The sequence below is a fragment of the Pituophis catenifer genome, unplaced genomic scaffold, assembly GCF_029215685.1.
Source record: "Pituophis catenifer annectens isolate HBS135680 unplaced genomic scaffold, rPitCat1.0.hap2 SCAF_3, whole genome shotgun sequence".
NCBI lineage: Eukaryota > Metazoa > Chordata > Lepidosauria > Squamata > Colubridae > Pituophis > Pituophis catenifer.
This window is the reverse complement of record NW_027256883.1, coordinates 17,728,588-17,754,601: the sequence shown is the minus strand read 5'-3', so window position 1 is coordinate 17,754,601 and position 26,014 is coordinate 17,728,588. Positions and strand designations below refer to the sequence as shown.

The 26,014-nt window shown below is 41.8% G+C and overlaps 1 protein-coding gene across 1 annotated transcript in view; it reads left to right on the top strand.

Annotated features, from left to right (window-relative positions):
* The window catches only part of COLEC10 (collectin subfamily member 10), a 30,310-nt gene extending 16,515 nt beyond the window's left edge, over positions 1-13,795 (top strand). Inside the window, exons 3-6 of the mRNA XM_070942041.1 lie at positions 1,603-1,674; positions 5,319-5,372; positions 10,106-10,201; positions 13,404-13,795. Coding sequence (XP_070798142.1) covers positions 1,603-1,674; positions 5,319-5,372; positions 10,106-10,201; positions 13,404-13,795 — 614 coding nt within the window. The remainder of the gene's footprint in view (positions 1-1,602; positions 1,675-5,318; positions 5,373-10,105; positions 10,202-13,403) is intronic.
* The last annotated feature ends 12,219 nt before the right edge of the window (positions 13,796-26,014 follow it).

Below are 26,014 nucleotides of genomic sequence, written 5' to 3'. Positions count from 1 at the left end.
ACCCCTGCTCTAGATGTATCATAAATTATATGATGAACAGTTGGGAGGGGCTAGGTACGTGTAGCCTATCCAAGAGAAGGATTAGGGGAGATATGATAACTGTCTTCCAGTACTAGAGAGGCTATCACAGAGAAGAGGGGACTGACTTATTCTCCGAAGCACCAGAGGGCAGGACAAGAAGTCATGGGTGGAAGCTTGTTAAAGAAAAATCCACCCTAGAACTGAGGAGAACTTTTCTGACAGTGAGAACAATTAATCAATGGAATAGCTTTCCTCCTGGATTTGTGAATGCTCCATCGCTGAAGGTTTGAAAACCAAACTGGACAACCATTTGACCGGGATGGTGTAAACTCCTGCCTTGAGCAAGGGGTTGGACTAGGTGACCTCTTAGATCCCTTCCAGCCTATGACTCTATGTTCCATAGTCTATGTTTTGCTTTCACAAACTAATACAACCCTCCTCCTTCGCTGTCCAGTTAGAAGGGGAAACTTTGACCATTTCATAGCTACATACATCTCCTCTTAATGGAGAAGTGCTAGATTAGAACATGGTTATCTTAGTCCAGCATCTTCTTTCTTAGGGCAACCAGCAAAATACTTCTTGAATATTGTGGAAATGAGGTGGGGACACCCAAATTGTGGTGGCACAGTGGTTAGAATGCAGTACTACAGGCTACTTCTGCTGACTGCCTGCTGCCGGCAGTTCGAATTTCACCGGCTCAAGGTTGATTTAGCCTTCCTTCCTTCTGAGGTTGGTAAAATGAGGACCCAGAATGTTGGGGGCAATAGGCTGACTCTGTAAACCGCTTAGAGAGGGCCTGTAAAACACTGTGAAGCGGTATATAAGTCTAAGTGCTATTGCTATTGCTATTCTCTAATGGAAATGATTTAAAGCAGGACTCTCCAACTTGTGGACTTCAACTCCCAGAATTCCTCAGCCAACATGGAATTCTGGGAGTTGAAGTATACAAATTATAAAGTTGCCAAGCTTGGAGACCTCTGATTTAAAGAACTCTTTCCTATCTTAGACTTCGATCTCTATAATTCCTGGCCCTTTACAAGAATGGAATGGAATGGAATGGAATGGAATGGAATGGAATGGAATAGAATAGAATAGAATAGAATAGAATAGAATAGAATAGAATAGAATAGAATAGAATAGAATAGAATAGAATAGAATAGAAATTCTTTATCGGCCAAGTGTGATTGGACACACAAGTAATTTGTCTGCGGTGCATAAGCTCTCAGTGTACATAAAAGCTATAAGCGATAAATCATGATCATAGTCGTCATAAAAATACATACATCATAAATCAGAAGATACAATACTTAGTGATAGTCATAGGATACTAAATAAGCAATCAGCATAAATCATACTAGGAAACTAAATTTAAATATATATAAATCGTAAAGATACAAGCAACAAAGTTATAGTCATAAATAGAAAAGGAGATAGGTAATAGAAAGATAAGAAGAATAGTAATACAGCCTTACTAAATAGTAAGGACCCTAGTGTGATTAATGCGCAGTACCTTAAAATACCATTATATTGTGCTCTGAGACTCAATGAAACAAATTCTTATTTATTGTATTTCTGATTCAGGAGACAAAGGAACAATTGGAGATATTGGTGAACAAGGAATGATAGGTAAAATTGGACCAATTGGCAGAAGAGGTAAGTATTAACTGAGCACATGTCTTCACTGGATGGTAAACCTCAGTATAAAATCAAAAAAACACCTGCTATTTATGTTTCCAAATGAAACTGAAGGCTTTTATTTTCAAAACACAAGTACTGTTAACTTATGCTTCCCGTTCCATGGCTACCAACATGAACTCATTCAGACTCTTTTTGGTATTGTCTATGTTTTTGGAAAAGCTCGTCATAACCATTTCAAGAACAGACCACCATTGAGTTGCAGTCTTCTCACATCCCAATCATGGATAGGACCCTTCTAGTCTGTGCTGGGACAACTGTAACTCATTGGGAAGCAAATGCAGAAGGTCATAGGTTCAATCCCCATCCCTTCCAGTAAGATTAATAAAAGTCTCAGTCAATCTATCCAAGTTCCTACATCCCTTTTGGTACATCCCTATCAACCATACCTCCTGAAAGCTACATGGTCAATTTTATTTTGAAGGGAACAGAAGTGTGAATTTGGGATTTCCCTATGGAAGCAGGAATTTTGGAATTGGCTAGTCAAACTTAATGCAGCTCTGTTGGGAGCTTGGCTAATAGGCATTTGGGAATTCATGTTATGAGGTAGGCAGACATTATCAAGTTCACTTACACATTCATGAACAACATATGCATTTCTATGCAATTCTCAGATGTTTCTAGAATAAAAATGCTCCAGGGGCATTATCTAAATTGGCAACAACTGTTTCACTTTTCTGTTGTATCCAAGTACATCCTTGTTTACTCTTAGTTGTATATTTTCTAACTGTTCCTTACAGAATTCTTCTACCTTAGAAATATTGTTGGGATTCTTTGCAATGCACTACATGTTTGAGATCCCCCCCCCAACGGATTTCCAGGAATATTTAAATCCAGGGATTGTAAAAGCCATTCCAAAAGTTTATGTATCTTCTTTGTGAAAATGTCATGGTTGATTTGGAAGCAAATTTAAGGTTTTTGTTATTTAAATGCCCTACCTCTTTTCAGTTTCTTCACCAACTGTGGGAGATATGTGTAATGCAAAGCAGATTGGGGGAAAAAACAAAAATAAGAATGGAAAGATTGAGTTTGTTACAGAAAACATATGGAGGTGGAGATGGAGGTGGCAGCCATCACATATATAATCCTTCCTCCCACTGGCTGAATATGGTAGTGAATGCAGAATTATAAACATGTCTACTCTTTTCCACTGCAAACAATGCAGGAATACAGAAGATTGCCTTCTTTCCTCTCCAATTGTCCTATTGAAAATTATCTTTTTTCCTTTAAAAACAGAAGTCCCGCTGTGTTTTTTGTCCTGCCAGGGGCTAATAGCAACTAGGGATGGATTCTCATAAAATGCAGCGAGAGAAGGAAAGTTAAATCTCCTGTGTATTGCTATATACCAGGGGTCCCCAACCTTTTGGACCTCAGGAACCACTAAATTCATAATCTTAAATCCCACGGACCACTAATATGATCTGCCTAATGACCGGCTGGGTGGGTGTGGCTAGATGGTCATGTGACTGGGTGGGCATGGCCAATTCGATGTCATTCACATCGAGGGGCGCCTGGCCAGCCTCTATTCACCCCTCCCCTGCCAGCCACTCCTCGCCTCCCCGCCCGGGTTCCTTAGGGCCCCAACAGAAAGTAGTTGTTGGAGCTAAGCAACCACCATGAGAAAGAGTTGGCAAAACAGCTGGCTCAGTTCAAATTGGATCTGGCTGAGAAGGAGGCTCAGCAGAAGCCCCTCACTCAGGACTACAAGCATAAAAAAGAGCCTTGGTGGTACAGGGGTTTAAGGCACCCTGTTATTAAGCTGGTTATTAAGACCAGCTGCCTGCAATTACTGCAGGGTTCGAATCTCGCCAGGCTCAAGGTTGACTCAGCCTTCCATCCTTTCTAAGGTAGGTAAATTGAGGACCCAGTTTGTGGGGGCAATAAGCTGACTTTGTATAAATATACAAAAGGATGAAGGCTATTGATGAGCACATTGTAAGCCTCCCTGAGTCTCCGGAGAAGGGCGGCATATAAATCAAATTTAAAAAAAAAAGCATATGCTTTCCAAGCAGAGGAAGAACTGCAGGAATGCAAGGCCAGGTACCGGCGCCTGGAGTCAGCCAGTTCCAAGCCATGATGCAGTCCCAGTGGAACAAGGCCCTCTGGCTCTTCACCACCAGTGGCGCTTCCCTCCAGCCTTCTCCAAAGCCCCACACCAGGAGGTCGAAGCAGACCCCAAGTCGGAATTTTTGCCCCCCTACAACCCACACAAAAAGACCTCGAAGGGGGAGATTCTCTGCAGCAACACAAACGTTCACTGCATGTATCCAGCCCAGGGGCCATAGTTTGAGGACCCCTGATTTAGTGCAATATAAAAAATGCAAATAATTTTTCTGCGGAGCACCAAATTTTCTCGCAGACGACCAGTGGTCCACGGACCACCAGTTGGTGATCGCTGCGATACACTGCAATCCTATTTTTAAAAAAACCTTCCACCTTCAGAATTCCCATTTATTCATAAATAATATCCTTAAGTGCCTCCACAACCTGCAAAAAAAAAAAAAAAAATTCCTCATTCCAAAAGTGAAATGCATAACGTACCTGCATTAGATATATTCACTTATTACATCATTAACTCTTTTCAGCTATTGTCCGTCTCCGTTTTTGCTGCAATTCCCTGAAGAAACAAAAGTACCGGGCACACCTAGCCACTAAGTCTTGAAACTTTTAATGGATCATCTATTAAAATCTGAAGTTTACTATCAGAAAGCAAAAGCCTTGGCAAGTCTACGGTAGACAAAAATAGATTCAATTATATCCAATGAACAGGTAGTCCTTGATTTATGACCACAATTGATCCAAAAATTTCTTTTGCTAGGTTTGTTAAGTGAGTTTTCCCTCATTTTACAAACTCTCTTGCCACACTTTGTTAAGTGAAACTGGCTTCCCCATTGACTTTGTTTGCCAGAAGGTCGCACAAAGTGATCACATAACCCGAGGACAGCGCAACTGTGATAAATACGCACCAATTCCAAAGCGCCTGAACTTCGATCATGTGACCATGGGGAGGCTGCAACAGTTGCGTGAAAAATGGTCCATGCCGTTGTAATTTTGAACAGTCACTAAACAAACTGTTGTAAATCAAGGACTACCTGTATTCAGTAGAACTTAATCCAACCAGAGGTGGTATTCAGCCGGTTCAGACCAGTTCGGGAATACCGGTAGTGGAAATCGTGGGTCGGCCCGCCCTGGCTCTATGCGTCCTATTTAGGTACATTTTTGAGGCTGGGCCAGTGGTGGGTTGTCCCCGGTTCGGACCGGTTCGCAAGAACTGGTAGTAAAACCGGCGGGAGGCCCCGCCCACTGCCCCGAATGTCATCATCAGCAATCTGCGCATGCAGATCCTGTTGCGAACCAGTAGTAACCCACCCCTGGGGTGGACACATGTGTGGAAGATGCACACACGCACGAAACAAGCGTGCATGCGCAGGGAGTACTGGTAGTAACAAAATATGAAACCCACCACTGAATCCAACCTATGTAAAATTGAACTATTTACCTTGTCCATCCCACCTACGCGCTCTATCCATTTCTCAAGACCTATTTTGTGAGTGTGCCTGCAACTTTCCACTTGAAGGCAATGTATTTTCTCCTTTAATTAGGTGACAAAGGAGTAAAGGGCGAATCTGGAGGCGCAGGAGGGAAGGGTAAAGCAGGTACACATTGTTTGTTCTTCTTTTGCATTTCTGATGCCTTTGTTGTCTTCTAGATCAGAGACAATCAAATTGTAGTCACTGTGTACCCTAGCATGTTGGTCCAGAGGGCAAGGAGGAGGAAATGTGTTTTATTATCCTAGCATGTCCCATCACCATCACAGCAGATGGCAGTACCAGCCAACTTTGGCTGATCTCAGATAAATTAAACAGAATCAGACCTGACCGATAGCTCAGACATCCAAGGGCTGTAGGCTAAACTGAGGACTAAAATCAGTGGAAATTAAAAAAAACAAAAAACGATGAAGTGGATGTGATGAAAAATCTCTGGAAGAACACTTGTCTTTATAAGCTTCTGAAATATCAATGAATCAGAATCAGAATTGAGCTGGAAGGGATCCTGGAGGTCTTCTAGTCCAGCCCCCTGCTCAAGCAGGAAATCCTACACCATTTCAGACAAGTGACTGTCCAGTCTCTTCTTAAAAACCTCCAGCGATGAAGCACCCATAACATCTGAAGGCAAGCTGTTCCAGTGGTTAATTGTCCTCACTGTTAGGAAGTTTCTCCTTAATTCCAGGTTGCTTCTCTCCTTGATTAGTTTCCATCCATTGTTTCTTGTCTTGCCTTCTGGTGCTTTGGAAAATAAATTGACCCCCCCTCCTCCTCTTTGTGGCAGCCCCTCAAATACTGGAATACTGCTATCATGTCCCCCCAGTCCTTCTTTTCTCTAGACTAGCCAAACCCTTCAATCATCTTAATTGTTCTTCTTCGTTGTACCCTCTATAAAAATAAAATCTCTATAAAATGTTTTATAGGTGGCACTTGCCACCAGCCAGATTGGCAAGAATGTTCCCCGGCACACCATCAACATGTTGGAAATGCAACCACCACAAAGGCACCTATTACCATATGTGGTGGACCTGCCCAATGGCGAAACAATATTGGTAAAGGATCAAAATACAAATAGAGGAAATAACACACCAAAAGATAGAACTAAGACCAGAAAGCTTCTTATTAGGCATAGTGAATGGATACTATGAAAAAGAAACAACCTATTTAATTATACGTATGATAACAGCAGCACGAATACTATACGTGCAACACTGGAAGAGTAGTGATATACCAACACCAGATAAAGTAATCAATAAAATTATGGAATGTGCGGAATTAGATAGACTCACAAAGGAATTACAAAATAGGGAAGAACATGACTTTTACTTAGTATGGGAAAAGTGATATAGTTGGTTGAAAGATAGGAAAGAGATGAAGCAATAGGAAGTAAATAAAATGACCAAATATAATATGATGGAAACAAAGAACAGAAATAGGTCAACAAAGATCAATATTAGATAGACAAAAGGGAATGACCAAATAAGGAAGAGTCAAAATACAAAGAGAAATGTATATTATAGTTGAGATAAACGGGACATGTATTGAAATGGATGTTTATATGTTTTTATGTTTTGTACGTTTCATTGTTCTGTTTAGTTTGTACTTATAAATAAAAATTGGAGGGAAAAAAAAAGAAAAAAAATTGTTCTTCGCACTTTTTCTAAAGTCTCGGCATCTTTTTTGTAATGTGGTGACCAAAACTATTTGGGATTAGTTTGGGATAAGGAGGAGGCTAACCTGATCTCTCCTGGAGGCTGTTCCTTTACCAAGGAAAAGCAACTCCTCCTTGTTTCATTTCCCATCCTACCCTCCGCAGACCTCCTTAAAATGTGGAATCAGAAAGAGTTTTTCTCTGTAGGGTTTAATTGGCCGGGCTAATTCTGGTTAGAGTAGTTAGACAGGCAAGTTTTTAAACGGAAGTGCTTGGAAAGTACAGGTAGTCCTCTATTTATGATCAGTGGCTCAGTGACTCTTTGAAGTTACAATAGGCTTCCCCAAGAGTTATGAAGGGTTATGAAGATCTAATCTCCCAGCAGTCACATGACTGATCTTTATCATGTAATTGCTGAAAACTGGCATTTACTTCTGATTTTCAGAAAATCTGATCCATAACGAACCATTTTTTCACTTAACAACCATTGCAAAAAAAAAAAAAAACACCTCATAAAATAGGGTCGGTCACACAGGTGACCCACTCTACAAATATCACTGGTCCTAGGCAGGGGTGGGCTGCTGGGGGTTCGCAGGGGTTCAGAAGAACCTCTAGCTAAGATTCTGTGCAGTTCAGAGAACCCCCTCAAATCCCACTCCTGGCTGGCCCTGCCCACTCCTCCCCTCCCAGGAGTCCCCATGTGGTCCATTTTGGATGCAGGTAAGTGCAGGGCGCGTGCGGAGGCTCAGGTAGGGCGAACAACAGGCCTATCGGAAGTTCAGGAAGGCTGAAAATGGGCCCATTTCCGGCCTCCAGAGGGCCTCCGGAGCCTGGGGAGGCTGTTTTTGCCCTCCCAGAGGCTAGAGAAAAGCCTCCGGAGCCCGGGGAGGGCAAAAAAGCCCCCTCCACCATGGTACAGGAGGCCGACTAGGCCGACTAGGCCATGCCCACCATGGCCACGCCCACCCAGCAACCAGACAGAGAACCCCTTGCTAAAATTTTTGAAGCCCACCCCTGGTCCTAGGTCAAGAACTACCTATAAAAAGCCAATTTTCTGAAAACGTTCTTAATAAACAGTGTTTTCTTAAGCTAGAGGTAGGATTGCTATATTCGAAACAGCCCCATAAGAGGTAGCCAAGGCCACAGTCCGGCTCTCTGATTCAAATTTTGTTGACCAAGGGATTGTTTGAAAAGAAAGAATAAAGTCTTACCTGCACTTTGAAATGGTACAGTCCATTTCAGTCAGAATTAGGCCTGCACCAATTAAAATGCCATGGTGATCCAGCCCTTCTGCCCTCAGCCATTTTCATTTAATTAACTCTTTATGAAAAATGTAGTTTCAAAAAAACGTTTTTAATGTTACACCCAATGACTGTATTCACTCAACATACTTAATGAGTTAAAAAAAAAAACAGCAGATGTGTTCATAAAACAAGATAAGCCTGGTTAATTTTAACTTTGGCTTGGTTATTGTGTTTTAGCAAGGGATGCAAAGCCAGCTGGTTTAGTAAGTTTATGATTTGATCCAGTCTTTCCCAACCTTGGGCATCTGAAGATGTGTGGACTTCAACTCCCAGAATTCCACAGCCAGCATGAGACAAATGACCGCCATCTTGCCCAAATGATTGCTTTTTACAGTTAGTCCTTGATTTAGGACCAATGATGGCTGTAACCGACCTCATTTTACATTTTTTGCAGTATTCGTTATGGGCCAGTTTTCCCAAAACTCAATTCTGGTTTTCAGCAAAAACATCTTAAAATGCAGTCATGTGAATATAGCCATTCAATGTGAATGCATCTAAGCAATTTGGGGGAAACACGTTGCTAGTTGCTTGCTCCAAGAAACTCTACTTTTTATGACATTGTTAACTCCCATAAATCTACCAGATTTTTGTAAAAAAAAAAAAAAAAAAAGTAGAATAAAATACTTAGTGCATATAAATGATGTGGTTCATTTGCAAGGAGGATCTAGAAATGAACAGTAACAACCTCAGCTTCCCTCTTACTTCAATATAGGATCAAATTCAACTTCTTTTTGCCTCTCCTACTTTGCAAATACAAGCAGCAACAGAATTGCCTCCTGGTTGTAATAGGTCATTTCTGGAATTCAAAATTAACCCCAGCAGAAGATAATGGCAAACATTTCCACAATACAGAAAGTCCTCATTTAGTGATCACAACTGGGACTGGCAAGTTGGTCATTAAGCAAAGACCTCTCTAAGTGAAATCATAACCATGCTTATGATCTTTACTTCAGTTTTTCTCTGCTTTCCATACCTGTGAAGCAGAGGTGGGTTTCAGCAGGTTCTGACCAGTTCTGGAGAACCGTTAGCGGAAATTTTGAGTAATTCGGAGAACCGGTAAATACCATCTCTGGCTGGCCATGTCCCCATCTATTCTCTGCCTCCCGAGTCCCAGCTGATTGGGAGGAAATGGGGATTTTGCAGTAACCTTCCCCTGGAGTGTGGAGGGAATGGAGATTTTACAGTATCCTTCCCCTAGAGCAGTGGTTCTCAACCTGTGGGTCGGGACCCCTTTGGGGGGTCGAACGACCCTTTCATAGGGGTCGCCTAAGACCATCGGAAAACGTATTTTCAATGGTCTTAGGAACAATTTTATGGTTGGGGGTCACCACAACATGAGGAACTCTATTAAAGGGTCGCGGCATTAGAAAGATTGAGAACCACTGCCCTAGAGTGGGGAGGGAATGGAGATTTTACAGTATCTTTCCCCTGCCATGCCCGCCAAACTACGCCCACCAAGCCATGCCACATCCACCAAGCCACGCCCACAGAACCGATAGTAAAAAATTTTGAAACTCACCACTGCTGTGAAGGTCATAAATGCGAAGACTGGTGTTGCAAATTTGTTTTTCCATCACTGTTCTAAATGTAAGCCGTTGCTGTACAAGGCAGTCAGAAAGCTAGAACTATCTGTAATAGCCAAGACAATTCCTCTGACATCACCAACTCAACGTAAGGCCTTCTTTATTTTGAAGACAAACAATATCTCTATATTTTGAATTATTTGTGAGACTTTGAGATACATAAATACAATAAATAACTACGGTTAAAATATTATTAAGATGGAAGGGGGAATAGATAGGACTCATTAAAATTGCTTCGGACCAAAATCCCATAGCATTGTGTTATTCATCTTGATAATTAATGTTTCTATATTTATACTGAATTAGGTGGTGTCTGTGATTGTGGGAAATATCGCAAAGTTGTCGGACAACTAGACATCAACGTGGCTCGACTCAAAAATTCCATTATCTTCGTAAAGAATGGTAGGTTTCATATCCTTAAATTGGGGATTCATGTGGGACCTCCTGGAAGCTGTGCAAAAGTGCCCAAATCCCTTAAAGACCGTGCCATTAAAATTCATGGGGAAACTGCCCATTTTTGGTAGCATACTGTTTCCTTCTTTCTGATAACAATGTTGATATGAGTCTTGCCATCAAAAATTGTTATCAAAGAGAAGAAAACAGCACGCCACCAAAAATGGGTAGTTTTCCTCTGAATTTTGATGGCATGGTCTTTGAGGGAATTTGGGCATTTTTGCACAACTTCCAGCCTTCAGTGCTAATCAGTGCTAATTCACTGATAATTCACTGATAATACAGGAAATGTTTGTGGGGGAAAGCGAATAAAGATCATGCTCAAGTACAGGTAGTCCTCAACTTACAACCAATAGCTTAATAACTATTCAAAGTTACAATAATTACTTATAACCTGGATTCAAAGTTTTGACATGGGTGGGTGATCATGTGACTGAACTCCGGGTGTTTGGCAACACATATTTACAATCGTTTACCACATCCTGGTAAAGATAAGAGGTGGTTAGTGGCACAGTGGCTAGAGTGCAGTATTGCAGGCTACTTCAGCTGACTGCTAGCTGCAGTTTGGCAGTTCAAATCTCACCGACTCAAGGTTGACTTAGCCTTCCATCCTTCCAAAGTGGGTAAAATGAGGACCCAGATTGTTGGGGGCAAGATGCTGATTCTGTAAACCGCTTAGAGAGGGTTGTAAAAGTACTATGAAGCGGTATATAAGTTTAAGTGCTAGTGCTATTACTATCCTGCGGACACATGAATTCATTTTACACAGTTTTACTGAAAATCATCACTTTCTCTTTTGGGCAAAACCACGGCCAGAGACAACCATTGGTTCGTTTAACGACCACAGCATTAGCTCAACAGCCACAGAGTCACTTTAATGGCTATCACACCAAAAAAAAATTGTAAAATCAGGTTGGCCACATGACCCACCCATTTTACAAGAATCATAATTTACCACTGTGATGGGCAGCCTCCATTACAGTCATAAATCAAGGACTATCTGTACCAGAGAGGAGTATCTAGTACCATGATGGCGAACCTATGGCACGCGTGCCAGATGTGGCATGTGGAGCCATATCTGTGGGCATGCGAGTGTTACCCTAGCTCAGCTCCAGCGTGCATGCATGTGCCGGCCACCTGATTTTCGGGCCTTCCGGGCCCACCGGAAGTCGGGAAACAGGCCGTTTCTGGCCTCCAGATGGCCTCCAGGGGGATGGGGAAAGCTGTTTTCACCCTCCCCAGGCTCCTAGAAAGCCTCTGCAGGCCTATTGGGCCCACCGTGCCAACACGTGCCAAAAGTGAGGGGAATGCGGGGGGGGGGAGTTGTGTGCGCTTGCGTGGGGGGTGGGGCGTATTGAATTATGGGTGTGGGCACGCGCACGCATGACCCCCCCCTGCACTCCCCCCACTTTTGGCACAAGGTTAGCCACCTTTGGCAAAAAGGTTAGCCATCATTGATCTAGTATATGTTCCATATCGACATAGATATTGGGTATGAACTTTCAATAAGAAACTAATCAGGATCGATGGTTAGGAAGAGAAGAAGGTAGTTAATAAATTAAGGATATGCTTTTTGCCCCCCAAGAAAATAGAGAATATATAGCAAAGAGATGCGGGCGGGCTTCTAACTATGAAATGGCAGAGTTTGGGGGCAGAATTACTAAGATCAGGGTCCAGGGCAGTCTAAGCTGGAGATGTGCTACAAACTCAGAAACATATTTCCTGTATCCAAGTCGTGCTTGGCTACAGCCATAGCATTTATTTATTTATTTATTTATTTATTAAATTTTTATACCTTATAAAATTTTAAGCTTATATACATCTCCCATAGTGTTTTACAGCACTCTCTGGGCAGTTTGCAATGTAGGTACATTATTTGCATATTGCCCCCAACAATCTGGGTCCTCATTTTACCAATCTCGGAAGGATGGAAGGCTGAGCCAATCTTGACCCCCATCAGGATCGAACTCCAGGCTGTGGGCAGAGTTAAACTGCAATACAGGTAGTCCTCAACTTACAACAGTTCACTTAGTGACTGTTCGAAGTTAACAACAGCACTGAAAAAAGTGACTTATGGCCCTTTTTTTTTTTTTTGCTTTCATTTATATGCCGCCCTTCTCCGGAGACTCAGGGCGGCTTACAATGCGTTAAGCAATAGCCTTCATACTTTTGTATATTTATACAAAGTCAGCTTATTGCCCCCACAAACTGGGTCCTCAATTTACCTACCTTAGAAAGGATGGAAGGCTGAGTCAACCTTGAGCCTGGTGAGATTTGAACTTGCAGTAATTGCAAGCAGCAGATGTTAATGACAGTGCTTTAGTCCACTGTACTACAGGCTCTTTTTCACACTTATGACCATTGCAGCATCCCCACGGTCACATGATCATGCTTGGCGACTGACTCATATTTATGACGGTTGCAATACTCTAGGGTCAGGCCTTTTTGTCACTTTCTGAAAGTAAAGTCGATGGGGAAGCCAGATTCACTTAACAACCACGTTCCTAACTTAACAACTGCAGTGATTCGCTTAACAAATGTGACAAGAAAAGTCATGAAATGGGGCAAAACTCACATATCAAATGTCTCACTTAGCACCATAAATTTGGGGCTCAATTGTATGGTCATACGTTGAGGATTACCTGTACTGCACTGTAACCACTGCACCACCAGGGGTCTTCCATGTTTATATATAGGTAAAGGTTCCCCTCACACATATGTGCTAGTCGATCCCGACTCTAGGGGGCAGTGCTCATCTCCGTTTCAAAGCCAAAGAGCCAGCGCTGTCCGAAGACGTCTCCGTGGTCATGTGGCCGGCATGACTAAACGCCAAAGGCGCACGGAACGTTGTTACCTTCCCACCAAAGGTGGTCCCTATTTTTCTACTTGCATTTTTTACGTGCTTTCGAACTGCTAGGTTGGCAGAAGCTGGGACAGTAACGGGAGCTCACCCCGTTACGCGGCACTAGGGATTCGAACTGTTGAACTGCTGACCTTTCGATCAACAAGCTCAGCGTCTTAGCCACTGAGCCACCATGTCCCTTTGTTTGTATATACACATCTGTATTTATAGACTTAGGCATCATGAAATGGCTATTGTTTTTTTTTAAAAAAAATACCAGATTTTTTTTTTTATGTCTCTTTCTAAAAGTGTTAGCAGGCATCAGAGAAACAGAAGAAAAATACTACTATCTTGTTCAGGAAGAGAAGAACTACAGGGAAGCCCTCGCTCACTGCAGGATTCGAGAAGGAATCTTAGCGATGCCGAAGGATGAAGCCGCTAACACAGTGATTTCTGATTACGTCTCCCAGAGTGGCTTCTTCCGAGTCTTTATAGGGCTGAACGACATGGAGAAGGAAGGCCAGTTCATGTATGCGGACCATACGCCATTGCAAAGCTATAGCAATTGGAAAGAAGGAGCACCTCAGGACACCGAAGGGAATGAGGACTGTGTGGAGATGCTCAGCACTGGGAAATGGAACGATACGGAATGCCACCTCACCATGTATTTTGTCTGTGAATTCCCAAAGAGGAGGACGTAGGCTGGAGAAGACACCTAAAGTGCACTGTAGAATCGTTCTTTGTCAGCTAGTGGGTTTAGGACTGTCTTTCCTCAGCCTGAGGTCGCTCAGGACAGTTGGACTTCAATTCTCATCATCCTGTCCTCACACAAGGGTGGAAGGATGAGAACTGGAGTTCAAGATATAGGGAGGGCATCACATTGTGGATAACGGGCCTTTGGAAAGAATCTGGTTGTCAATGGCAGAGTATATTTGTAGCTCAGGGTTGAACCGTGGGGTCTTCTGAGTTTGATGGCTTCCTCACAGATGTTTCATTACCCAACTAGATAACATCATCAGTGCAGAAAACCACCAAACTTAGAGAGCACCAAGGAACCCGCAATCTGGTTCTCATTGAGGGACATGGGAACAAATTACAATTGGACGTTAACATTCCAAATTGTGGTTTATTTCTTCCAAGTTTGTGTTTTAGTACCACAGAATTAAGATGGAATTTTGTTCTTTCTGTTCAGACAGAGTAGGCAACGTACTACCTACAGGCACCTATGTACCACCAGAGACTTCTTTTAGTGTGCACCAGATCCTGTCTTCATGACATAATTTTAACATTATTATAGCCACACAAAAAAAACACCCCAGAAATCTGGCGAACTGAAAAACAAAGCATCAATGTCTAGCATCATATTTATTTGCTTTAAAATGGATATGTAAAAGTCTATAGAGATTCTCAGTCATCCAGGTCATGGTTGTCCCAAAAGTGCTTTTTCAGAAGTCAACTGGACTTCTTTGTTTTTTTCTTTGAAGAGGTTTCACTTCTCATCCAAGAAGCTTCGTCAGCTCTGACTTCAGCTCTCCTCACCATCCAGTCAGAGCTGAAGAAGCTTCTTGGATGAGAAGTGAAACCTCTTCAAAGAAAAAAACAAGGAAGTCCAGTTGACTCCTGAAAAAGCACCTTTGGGTCACAATGGACATATAATCTCACTTATTGGAATGATAGGAAACCAATCCATCTTCAGTAAAATGGTTAGAAGTAGTCCCGATTTTACAACCATTTTTATCACAGTCATTAAGCAAACCAGGCAGTCATTAAACAAATCTGGCTTCCCCCATTGATATTACTTGTGAGAAGCCAGCAGAGGCCACAAATTGTGATCACGTGACCACGGGGGTGGTATGATGGTCAAAACTTTGATTATGGGTCATAAATCACTTTTTTTCAGTGTTGTTGTAATTTCGAACAGTTGTTAAACAAACGGCCATAAATTGAGGACTACCTGCATTATGTGAGTGGCCATGCCCTCTGTTTTACAGTTCAGGTTGCCTTTGATTTATGACCATAATTGAGCCCAAAATTTATGTTGCTAAGCGAAATATTTGTCAACTGAACTTTGCCCCATTTCACGAACTTTCTTGCCACAGTTGTTAAGTGAATCACTGCAGTTGTTAAGTTAGTAACATGGTTGTTAAGTGAATCAGGCTTCTCCATTGACTTTGCTTTCAAAAAAGTGATCACATGATAAACATGAATCAATTGCCAAGTATATGAATTTTGAACACATGATCATGGGGATGTTGCAATGGTTATAAGTGTGAAAAGCGGTCGTAAGTCACTTTTTCAGGGCGGTTGTAATTTCGAACGGTCACTAAACGAACTGTGGTAAGTCAAGGTTCAAATGTAAGTCAAATCAAGGATTACCTATACCTATTTTATGAAAAATAAGTCTTCTACAACAGCCTTTTTTTTGACTGGGCCTGTGTCAAGCTCTCACAATTTGAACTCTGGCTCTGATCTCTTTTTTCTTCTTATTTCTTACATTCTGCACATAGGCATCTGAAGCAGGGGTGAAATGCTCCTGGTTCGGACCGGATCACCCGATCCAGTAGCGATGGAGGCAGGAGGTTCGGAGAACCGGTAGCAAAAATCCCTGCCCCCCCCTCCCATGCCCAGCTGAGCCGTGCAATCATCAGAGGCTTTTTTTAAAAAAAAAATTTAAAGCATTTTTTCTACAACCTCTTTGGCTGAAAAAATTCTTTTAAAAGTAAAAAAAAAGCCTCTGATGATCGCACGGCTCAGCTGGGATCGTCAAAGGCCTTTAAAAGCATTTTTTTTTACAACCTCTTCAGAGGTTGTAGAAAAAAAATGGTTTTAAAAGCCTCTGACAATCCAAGCTGAGTTGCCTGATCGGCAGAGGCTTTTAAAAGAAAAAAAGCCTCTGCCAATCAGGCAACTCAGCTGGTATCATCAGAGCCTTTTGAAAGCATTTTTTACAACCTGTTCGCCGAAGAGGTTGTAGAAAAAATGGTTTTAAAAATTAAAAAAAAAAAAATTGGCCACACCCACCCAGTCACATTACCCCACCACCACCAAGCTACGCCCACAGAACCGGTAGTAACAAATTTTAGATTTCACCACTGATCTGAAGCAAATGTAGCCCTATGGCACACATGATGGGGACAGGGGAAAATCAGAGAAAGAACAAAGACAATAAATTTTTCAGCTGCAAATGTATGGATTGGTAACCGAGCAGAGTTCTATTCCATCAGATTTACGTCTAGTTTTTTAATTAATTCTCCGGATATAAATCCAGGGTAGTGGGGGAAGATTTATTTCTTTCTGAAAATGCACAAAATGGCCAGATTTATATTTATGGCCAAAGGGGTTTGTTACAGAGATTGCATCTCTTTTGTCACGCTTCCTGGAATAAACGTGTGATTGTGTGATTTGTGCGGTCATATAGTTGATCCGGGAAGTGCTACAAAAGGCATTTGGCTATTCCAGCTACTATTAACGGCATGAGTTTTTCTAGTATGATAAAATTGGAAAAAGTTGGATAGCCTGGCCCCCTTGCAAAAGTGGGATGGGGTCAGGACATCCAACTTTCACACCTTCCAAATTAACATGGATTTTCTTCCTGGAAATTTGATTCTAGCAAATTAACATGGCAAAATCCCTTTACATCTTTACTTCAGAATACGCAAGTCCTCAACCTGGTCTCAGTTCAGATAGAGATACAGATTAACAGAGTTAGAAGGGACCTTTTCTTTTTCTTTTTCTTTTTGTAAAAAGTTTTTTTTTTTTTTAACACACAGACAAACACACAAACAATGTATTTTTTTCTGAACAGAGTACTGGCCGGTTCATAAATTTAAACAATTTTTCAATACAATTTATATATTCCCTTTTGCCATATTTTGCCGTCTTTTCCCTTTTTTGGAATCCATATTGCCCATTCATCCTAGCTCTAATCTTCACCAAATTCCATTTTTCCTTTCATCTCTACATGAAACCCCTTAAATTTAAAATCTCATTTAACATAATTCCTAATATTACAATCATTCATTTAATATCAAAATAATAAACCAGAACATTTTATGCCATACATTTTCTTAAATCTTATTCCAAGTAATACACTCCAATATCTTAATAATAATCAATGACCTATATAGCAGTTTTCGCTAATTAATCTTATTTATATTTTTAGAATTTGTCCTTTTATAGACTGCAATCATGCAATTGAAAATCTTCCAATTGTTACAATTTCTCTAATTTTAAGTAAAGCATCTTTCTAAAACTTATAAAGTTGGAAGGGACCTTGTGGATCATCTAGTCCAACCCTCCGCCCAAGCAGGAGACCCTATACCAGGGGTAAGACGCTACCAGTTCAGACCGGTTCTCCCAAACCGGTAGTAATAAAAGCTATCGGTTCGCCCCCCAAAAATGCTACCAGTTCAGACAAACCAGTATTTCCGAAGATCAGCTGTGCCGCGCGATTTATATTCGCTAGAAAGCAGTAAATCCTGCTTTCTAGCGAATCTAAATCGCGCGGCACAGCTGTTTTCCCCCCCTTGCTGTTCTACTTACCTTAGAAAAGGCTTCTTAAGCCTCCTTTTTCAGTGCTGCGCAGGCGCTCACGCACGCGCTGGAGTGCTGGCAACCAGAAGAGCAGCTGGTGACGGCACTCGTGCCCACAGAAAGGGCTCTGCATGCCACCACTGGCACACGTGCCATAGGTTCGCCATCGCAGCCCTATACCAATGGTGGGTTCCTCCCGGTTCCTCCCGGTTCCGCCGAGCCGGTAGCAATGACGATATGATGTCACCGAACCAGTTCTGCCTCCCCGCCCCCCCCGCATTATTCTTATCTTTTATTTGGCCCCACCCCCAATCTATTGCTGCCTGCTGAGTCCCAGCTGATGGCTAGAGGGAAAAAAACTGTTTACACTCTTGCCACCGGGCTTTTAAAGGGCTGCCCTACAGCTGATCAGTGTTAAAAGAAAACAAATAAGTAGACCAGTGCCTGCAAAAATAAATGGGTAGACCAGTGCCTCCAAAAACAAATGAGTAGACCGGTACAGCTCTGCAAGCAGTTAAAAGCCTGGTAGGCCAGTACCTCTGCAAAATCCTAAAGAATTGTCACATGACCATCAAGCCACGCCCACAAAATAAGCCACGCCCACAGAACCAGTAGTAAAAAAATTTAGAACCCACCCCTGCCCTATACCATTTCTGACAGATGGCAGTCCAGTCTCTTCTTGAAAGCTTCCAGTGATGAAGCTCCCACAACTTCTGAAGGCAACGTCTGTTCCATGGGTTGATTGTTCTCACTGTCAGAAAATTTCTCCTTATTTCTAGGTTGAATCTCTCCTTGGTCAGCTTCCATCCATTATTTCTTGTATGGCCTTCAGGTGCTTTAGAAAATAGCTTGACCCCCTCCACTCTGTGGCAGCCCCTCAAATATTGGAACACTGCTATCATGTCTCCCCTGGTCCTCCTCTTCACTAAACTAGCCATGCCCAGTTCCTGTAACCGTTCTTCATATGTTTTAGCCTCCAGTCCCCTAATCATCCTGGTTGCTCTTCTCTGCACTTTTTCTAAAGTCTCAAGATCTTTTTTATAGCGTGGTGACCAAAACTGGATGCAGTACTCTAGGTGTGGTCCTACTAAGTTCCTTACATACAGGTTAATCCTTGACTTAAAACCAGAGTTAGAACCAGAATTTCCATCTTTAAGCAAGACGGTTGTTAAGTGAGTTTCATGACCTTTCTTGCCGTGTTTGTTAAGCAAATCATTATAGTTGTTAAACGAATCATGCCGTTGTTAAGCAAATCCAGTTTCCCCCATTTACTTTGCCTGTCAGAAGCCAGCTGGGAAGGTTGCAAATGGTGGTCGCACGACCACAGATGCTGCAACCATTGTAAACACAGGCGTGTTGCCAAGTTCCCAAATTTTGATTACATGACTATGGGGATGCTGCAGCAATAGTGTGAGGACTGTCTGTCAGTCCCTTTTATCACTTGTGCTACAACTTCCGATGGTCACTAAACAAAAGGTTGTAAATTGAGGACCACCATTATTTCACTAATCTTGGTTAAAATGGTCTTTTGTTTCCTTGTTTCTAATTTCCGTTTATCTTATTGATAAAATAAGTCCCATGTCATGTAATATTCAGTTTGTTCTTTTTCCTTGATTGCTAGTGTTAGTCTATTCATTTCTGCACATTCTAATATTTTCCTAATCACATTTTCATCTGTGGGAATCTCTTCACTTTTCCAATTTTGTGCAAATACAATTCTAGTTGCAGTTAATATATGAATAATTAAATATGCATTCCCCTTATTATATTTTTCGGGTAAAATCCCCAACAAGAATATTTCCGCTTTTAAGTCAATGTGCTGCTTTATCATTTTTTCCAACCACGTATGTATTTTTGATACGTTAAGAGAGAGAAGCAAATATTATGGTTATTATGTTTAATATTATCATTTTAATGTTATAGAATTAATATGAAAGTAATGAATATTGCTGTAAATTTTGATTATTACTTTATAAAGATATCTGTAACCCAGACGACACACTGTTCAATTGAAGACGGAATTATTATATTGAAAAATAAAAAAATTAATTTAAAAAAAGAAAAGTTGACCACCTATGTCTGTCATCTTGTCATAAAAAAGAAAGTTTGTTGGAAGGTATTTTCCGCTTGAATTTAGGTTTGGTCCACACATGCAGAGCAGAAGAGTTGGAAGAAGAATTTTCAGAGCTCCAATGAGTAAAACAGAAAATATTTGTGACTGCTCCCCTATTGCTAGATTCCTCCCAAAAGTTTAAGGGAATTGATTTTGTTTTCTGAGCAAAATTCAAGATGGGAGTTTCTCATGAATACAGGTAGTCCTCAACTTATGACCACAACGGAGCCCAACATTTATGTTTTCAAGTGAGAAATTTGTTAAGTGAGCTTTGTCCCATTTTACAACTTTTCTTGCCACAGTTCTTAAGTGAATCACTGCTATTGTGTAGTGGGCTTCAGTAGGCAAGAAGCAGACCAGCATAGCTACAACAGCATTTATTGACTCAAAACTGGAACTGAGGAACAGCAGGCAAATGCCTGTAATTTATACTCAAGGCCTGTGATGGCGAACCTGTGGTACGCGTAGCCATATCGGTGGGCATGTGAGTTTAGCTCCGGTGAGCATGCACGCGCCGGCCAGCTGATTTTCGGTCCTTCTGGGCCCACCAGAAGTAGGGAAACAGGCTGTTTCCTGCCTCAGGAGGACCTCGGGAGCTGGTGGGGAAGGCCCGTGTTTCTCTCTCCCTAGCCTCCAGAGCCTTTCTAGGAGTCTGGAGAGGGCAAAAACAGCCTTCCCCACCTCCCCAGTGTCCCTCTGGAGGCCGGAAACAGCCCGTTTGCCAACTTCCGTTGGGACCGGAAGTCCCGTTTTTTGCTGTTCCCAGACTCCAGAGCCTTTCGAGGAGTCTGGGGAGGGCAAAAACTGCCTTCCCCATCCCCCCCACAGAGGCCCTCCGGAAGCTGAAAATGGACCGTTTGCCAACTTCCAGTCCCCCAGGCTGGGGACAGCAAAAAACGGGACTACCGTGCCATCACGTGCCAGGAGCGTAGGGAGAGTGGGGGGGGTCGCATGCACGGAGGCAGGGCGCATAGAATTATGGGTGTGGGCATGCGTGTGAGTGACACACACACACACACCCGCTCCTGGCACACAATGGCAAAAAGGTTAGCCATCTCTGCTGTAGGCCCACAAGGCCTTAACCAATCATAATCCTTGAAAAAGCCCTCCCAAATATGAATGTTCTAAGTTTCCCTCAAAAACAGTTGGAGCTAACAGTGAGGGTCATCTAAAGGTTAGTTTCACTTTAGCAGGGCTTAACACAACTATATACATTCAATACATAACAACTGCAATTGTTAAATTAGTAACACCGTTTCCCCATTGATTTTGCTTGTCAGAAGGTCGCAAAAGGGGATCACAGGACTTCAGGGCATACAACTGTCATAAATGTGAGTTAATTCTTAAGCATCTGAATGTAAATCACGTGACCATGGGGATGCTGCAATGGTCATAAGTGTGAAAAATGGTCATGAGTCACTTTTTTCAATGCTGTTATAACTTTGAATAGTCACTAAGCGAACTGTTGTAAGTCAAAGACTTACCTGTATTTGTATATCAATGATTACGGCCAGTGGTGGGTTGCTACTGGTTCACCCCAGATCGGGTGGGTGGGTGAACGGAGGCTCCCGCCGCCACTACCGGTTCGCCCGATCTGGGGTGAACCGGTAGTGGTGGCGGGAGCCTCCATCCACCCACCTGGACGCTTCTGCGCATAAGCATTGTGAGCGCATGGAAGCGCGCTCGCGCCCACGAGCAAACCGGTAGTGATGGGTTTTGAAGCCCACTACTGATTATGGCACAGTATCAAGTCCCAACAGCAGAATACAACCCAGCAGGAGAGCTCACTATGAATCACAATAGTTAATTTATTGTTAAGAAGATAAAACATTAAAGGGCCGAATCTTGAAAGCTGAGTAAGACAGAATTCTAGCGTTCATTTTTTTAAGTACACTACACGCATTAAAGCAGGGTCTCTGAGAATCATTTCAACTGCTTTTTTCAGGACCAATGAACTAACCATCCTTTTTCTTAATTAGATTGATCCTAAATTATCCATCTGCTCATTGTTAATAGTGGTTGGATACACCTCCTTTTCTTCCCTGCTCCACAATCTCTTCTGAACACATTTTCCCATTGGATCTTAAGACAGGAGGCTACCTTTAAGAGCACAAGGCAGGCTGAATATCACACTGTTTTCTCCTGCACTACTCCCAACATCTGTTGCCCAACGTCCCTGCTTCAATCTAGCTCTTTGTACAGCCAGCCCTGCCTACTGAAACAAATCAGAACAGAAAACCAGCGCAGCAGGCAAAAATCTGGGCTCGTTTTCTGTTAAGAGGAAATGTATAGTTTTACTAACATAATGGAGCCTTTCATACCAGAAATGTGAGAAGATGCAAAGATCTTGCTTTAAATGTAATTTAGAACTGCAGATCTACTATGAAGTACTGCTGCGGTGACCAGATAACAATTGCAATGCAAAATGAGGATTATTTTATCCATTGTTCTTTTGGGACATTGGGCTATGATCTTTTTGATTTGTGACAATGAGCAGAAAAAAAAGAGCAGAAAAACCTGAATCACAGGTTCATTTCAGAGACAGCATTGGAATCAACCAGTTTTCTGAACTGCCTTTCAGTCCCTGCCATTATTCTGCTAAATGTGTACCATCTACAAAGATGCTGGAAAAAGGGAAGAAAGGTTTATTTAAAAAATAATTACAGGATGTCATCCAAAGGAAGGCCAAGTATTATCCAACCATAGTTATTTTTTTTTTTTTCAGACAGAGGCAGACAAGGGCAGAAGATTAAAAAAAATTGGTGGCTGTGGAGAAAGCTAATTGGTTCAGGAAATGAGGTGTTGATGCTGTTGACTCAACTCTTTAAAGCGATGCTACTTTGAAACTCAAATACTTTGGCCACCTAATGAGAAGGAAGGACTCACTGGAGAAGAGCCTAATGCTGGGAAAGATTGAGGGCAAAAGAAGAATGAGACGACAGAGAATGAGGTGGCTGGATGGAGTCACTGAAACAGTCGGCGTGAGCTTAAACGGACTCCAGAGGATGGTAGAGGACAGGAAGGCTTGGAGGAACATTGTCCATGGGGTCGCAATGGATCGGACATGACTTTGCAACTAACAACAACAAAAACTTTTACAAAACCAATAAATATCCATCAAAGGGACCAAGCTAATCTACTTCTTTTCTGTAATGAACATACAATAGTATAAACAGGTTTATGGAACCCCCAAATGAAATAAACTGGCCAAAATCAGTTGAGAGTAGCAATTCTCACAAGATCTCAGTTTTCATATGAGATAATATTAGCAAGGGAATGACACTGCCAAGGATTCATAACATTTAGTGTATAAGAAAGTTGGTCCACTCCTGCCAGAATTGATGATGCACTCATGTTGGGAATTGTTTTAGATTGTCCCCTATTTTTTTGGAGTTTAGAAGTGATTGCTTATCTTTCATGACTCTAATCAAATAGAATGGCCTCTTTTTGGAACTGAAATTTGCTTCATTAGTAGTTGAGATGCATATCAAGATGATAATTTATTTTAGTGATTGCTCCATTTTTGTGATTGGTCACAGTCAGCCAGATGTTTAAACTCAACTTGACATTTTTATCCCTGTCGATAGGCAGATGTTGATGTTTCATGGTGGTAAAGATATTGTCACAGGATGTAAGCTGTTCCAAGTATAGCTGCCTTTTGCAATGGACGGACGGTGAGTTTGTCAATGCCAATGATGTTCAATTGGTACTGGTTCAATTGTTTTGGGATTGCACCCAAGGTGCCTATTACTATTGGTACTATCATTGCTTTCTTTTGCCACAGTCGTTCTATTTCTATTTGCAGATATTTGTATTTTGTGTCTTTTCTCTAGTCCTTTCTCACTATTATGGTTATTTATCATATTTTAAAGGTATTCATATTTCTTGCAGACATTTTAATTGTACTGGGATGTCTTAGCTTTATCACTGTTGGCCACTATTGTTATTAACTGCAGTGTGATCTTTGCAGAGTCAGCAGTATACAAATGCAACAAATAAAGAATAGAAGGTTGATACAACTCTATTGGAATTTAAAGGCATGCTGAAATATTTCTACTCATTGTGGCATTACACTGCACTGAACTAGATATGGTCATTCATATATTTTATATTATTCAGAATGTTTACTACTGCATTTTGTGTGGTTTTCTATTATTTTGTATTACGGTGATTGGACAAGGGTTTTTCCTACTTTGGAATTTCTAGAGTATATAATAATTCTTCATAAACAGTTAGGGGTGTCACTGCAGGAGAAGCACTAAAACACTCAGAAAAGGATATCAATTGCTAATACTGCCAGACCATGGCACTTTTGCACTCTATTACAGTAGTATAAAAAGTGCCCAGCAGAAAGAGCAGAGGGCATTGAAGCAACTAATTGCACACTAATCCCCAAATGGCATTTGGCAAAATCTTTCCTGAGTTGGTTTCCAAGCCTATGTATGAGACTGTGCAGAATTCTATTATCGTATTATGCAAATTTATCGTCTAAAACAAGAACGAGAAACTTAAGACCCATAAATTCTCCAGTCTGTTTTTGCCATTCCTAGAGCTTTTCTACAATTGCACTGCCACAATTTAGTGAATACAAAGCCAGTTCCTCGTAGCATGTTGGGTTTTATTTTTCCATGGGAATAAGAACAAAAATGAGTGTGTTAAGCCATTGTTAAGCTTTAAGACACTTGTTTTCTTTCAACACCATCCCCAAAAAGGCCTTTAAAAAAGAAAAGATTTTTCCTCTCCAGGAATCTCACTGGAGAATTGATGAACTCAGAAAAATTGTAGTAGCAACATGCAATGAAATGAAGGGAATGTTTATTGTATGTATACGTTTGCTTGCTCTCTCTATGCACACATGGAATAATGCATGCTCTCACACACATACATATTCCCCACACATACAAATATATTAACAGAACTGTAGTTTACATCTTCTCCTGCTTTTGCCATTCACTTTGCATCATAAATCAACATTATATGATCTGTGCATCCTTTGAGATTAAAAATAATACATTCAAAATTGGGTTTTCTATTTTATCATTCTTCATGATGAAAAGAATCCTTTGTAATGTAGAAATTTTTGTCGATTTTATACTTCATGCTGTAGCACAATGTGCCGACACAAAGCCTTGCGTATCTCCAAAGCTGCGCACCCAAGAGGAGATTTTGCGGTGCCTATTTTTCATAAAAAAGGATTTGGTCTCCCTCTTTTCTGAAGCATGTCTGCTTTAATCTACCACAAAGAGCAATCTCCCCGCTTCTCAGAAGTCTTTGGTTCCAATCAAGCACAGCCATCCTATTTCGATCACCAGTGTGACAGAACATGCTGGGTCTGTAATTATAAAACACAATTACAATATTATAAGGACTACTGCATTTCAGCAAGTTGTCAGGAAGCAAAACTAGGCAATTCATGCATACAGATTCCCTTTTGTTAGGTATATTCAGTGGTGGGATTCAGCCGGTTTGGGCAAATTGGTAGTTAAATTGATGGCTGGCCCCGCCCCACCATACCCCTTTCCAGGAGTCCCCACGTGCCCCATTTTGGCTCCCAGGTAAGTGTAGGGAGGCCTAAAATGGGGCACGGGAGGGTGCAGTGGACACCCCCACCGCCCCACAGCCTATTTTTGTTCCCAGGAGGCTGCAGGGAGGCCTAGTAGGCTCAAAACAGGGCCCCACCCCTGGGCCTGTTTTTGCTCCCAGGGGGTGCAGGATGCCGTGCTGCCTGTCACACCCCCTGGCCACGCCCACCATGGCCACACCCATGGTGGTCATTAGGGCAGAGAAGGTTGTTAAATTATTTGAATACCACCACTGAGTATATTCAAGCAGAGGCCTGCTAGTCATTTGAGAGAGAGGCTTTAATTTGGATTCCTACACTAAGGAGACTTAAATATGATCAAATTGCCCTGTGATTCTAATCACCTAGGATAGTGGTCCTTGTTTAGGGATAATTTATAGTGTCTACGGAGATTATCAGTCATCAAGGTCATGGTTGTCCCAAAGGTGTTTTTTCAAGAGGCAACTGGACTTTGTTTGCTTTTCCTTGAAGACGTTTCACTTCTCATCCAAAAGCTTCTTCAGTTCTGAAGAAGCTTCTTGGAAGCGAAACGAAACATCTTCAAGGAAAAACAAAGCAAGTCCAGTTGCCTCTTGAAAAAGCTCCTTTACGACAGTTACGACAGCGATGGAAAAGTAGCCTTGCCACCAATTCTTGCATTTACGACCTTTGCAGGTCAGCAAAGGGAAGCTAAAGATCATAAGCCCGGTTGTG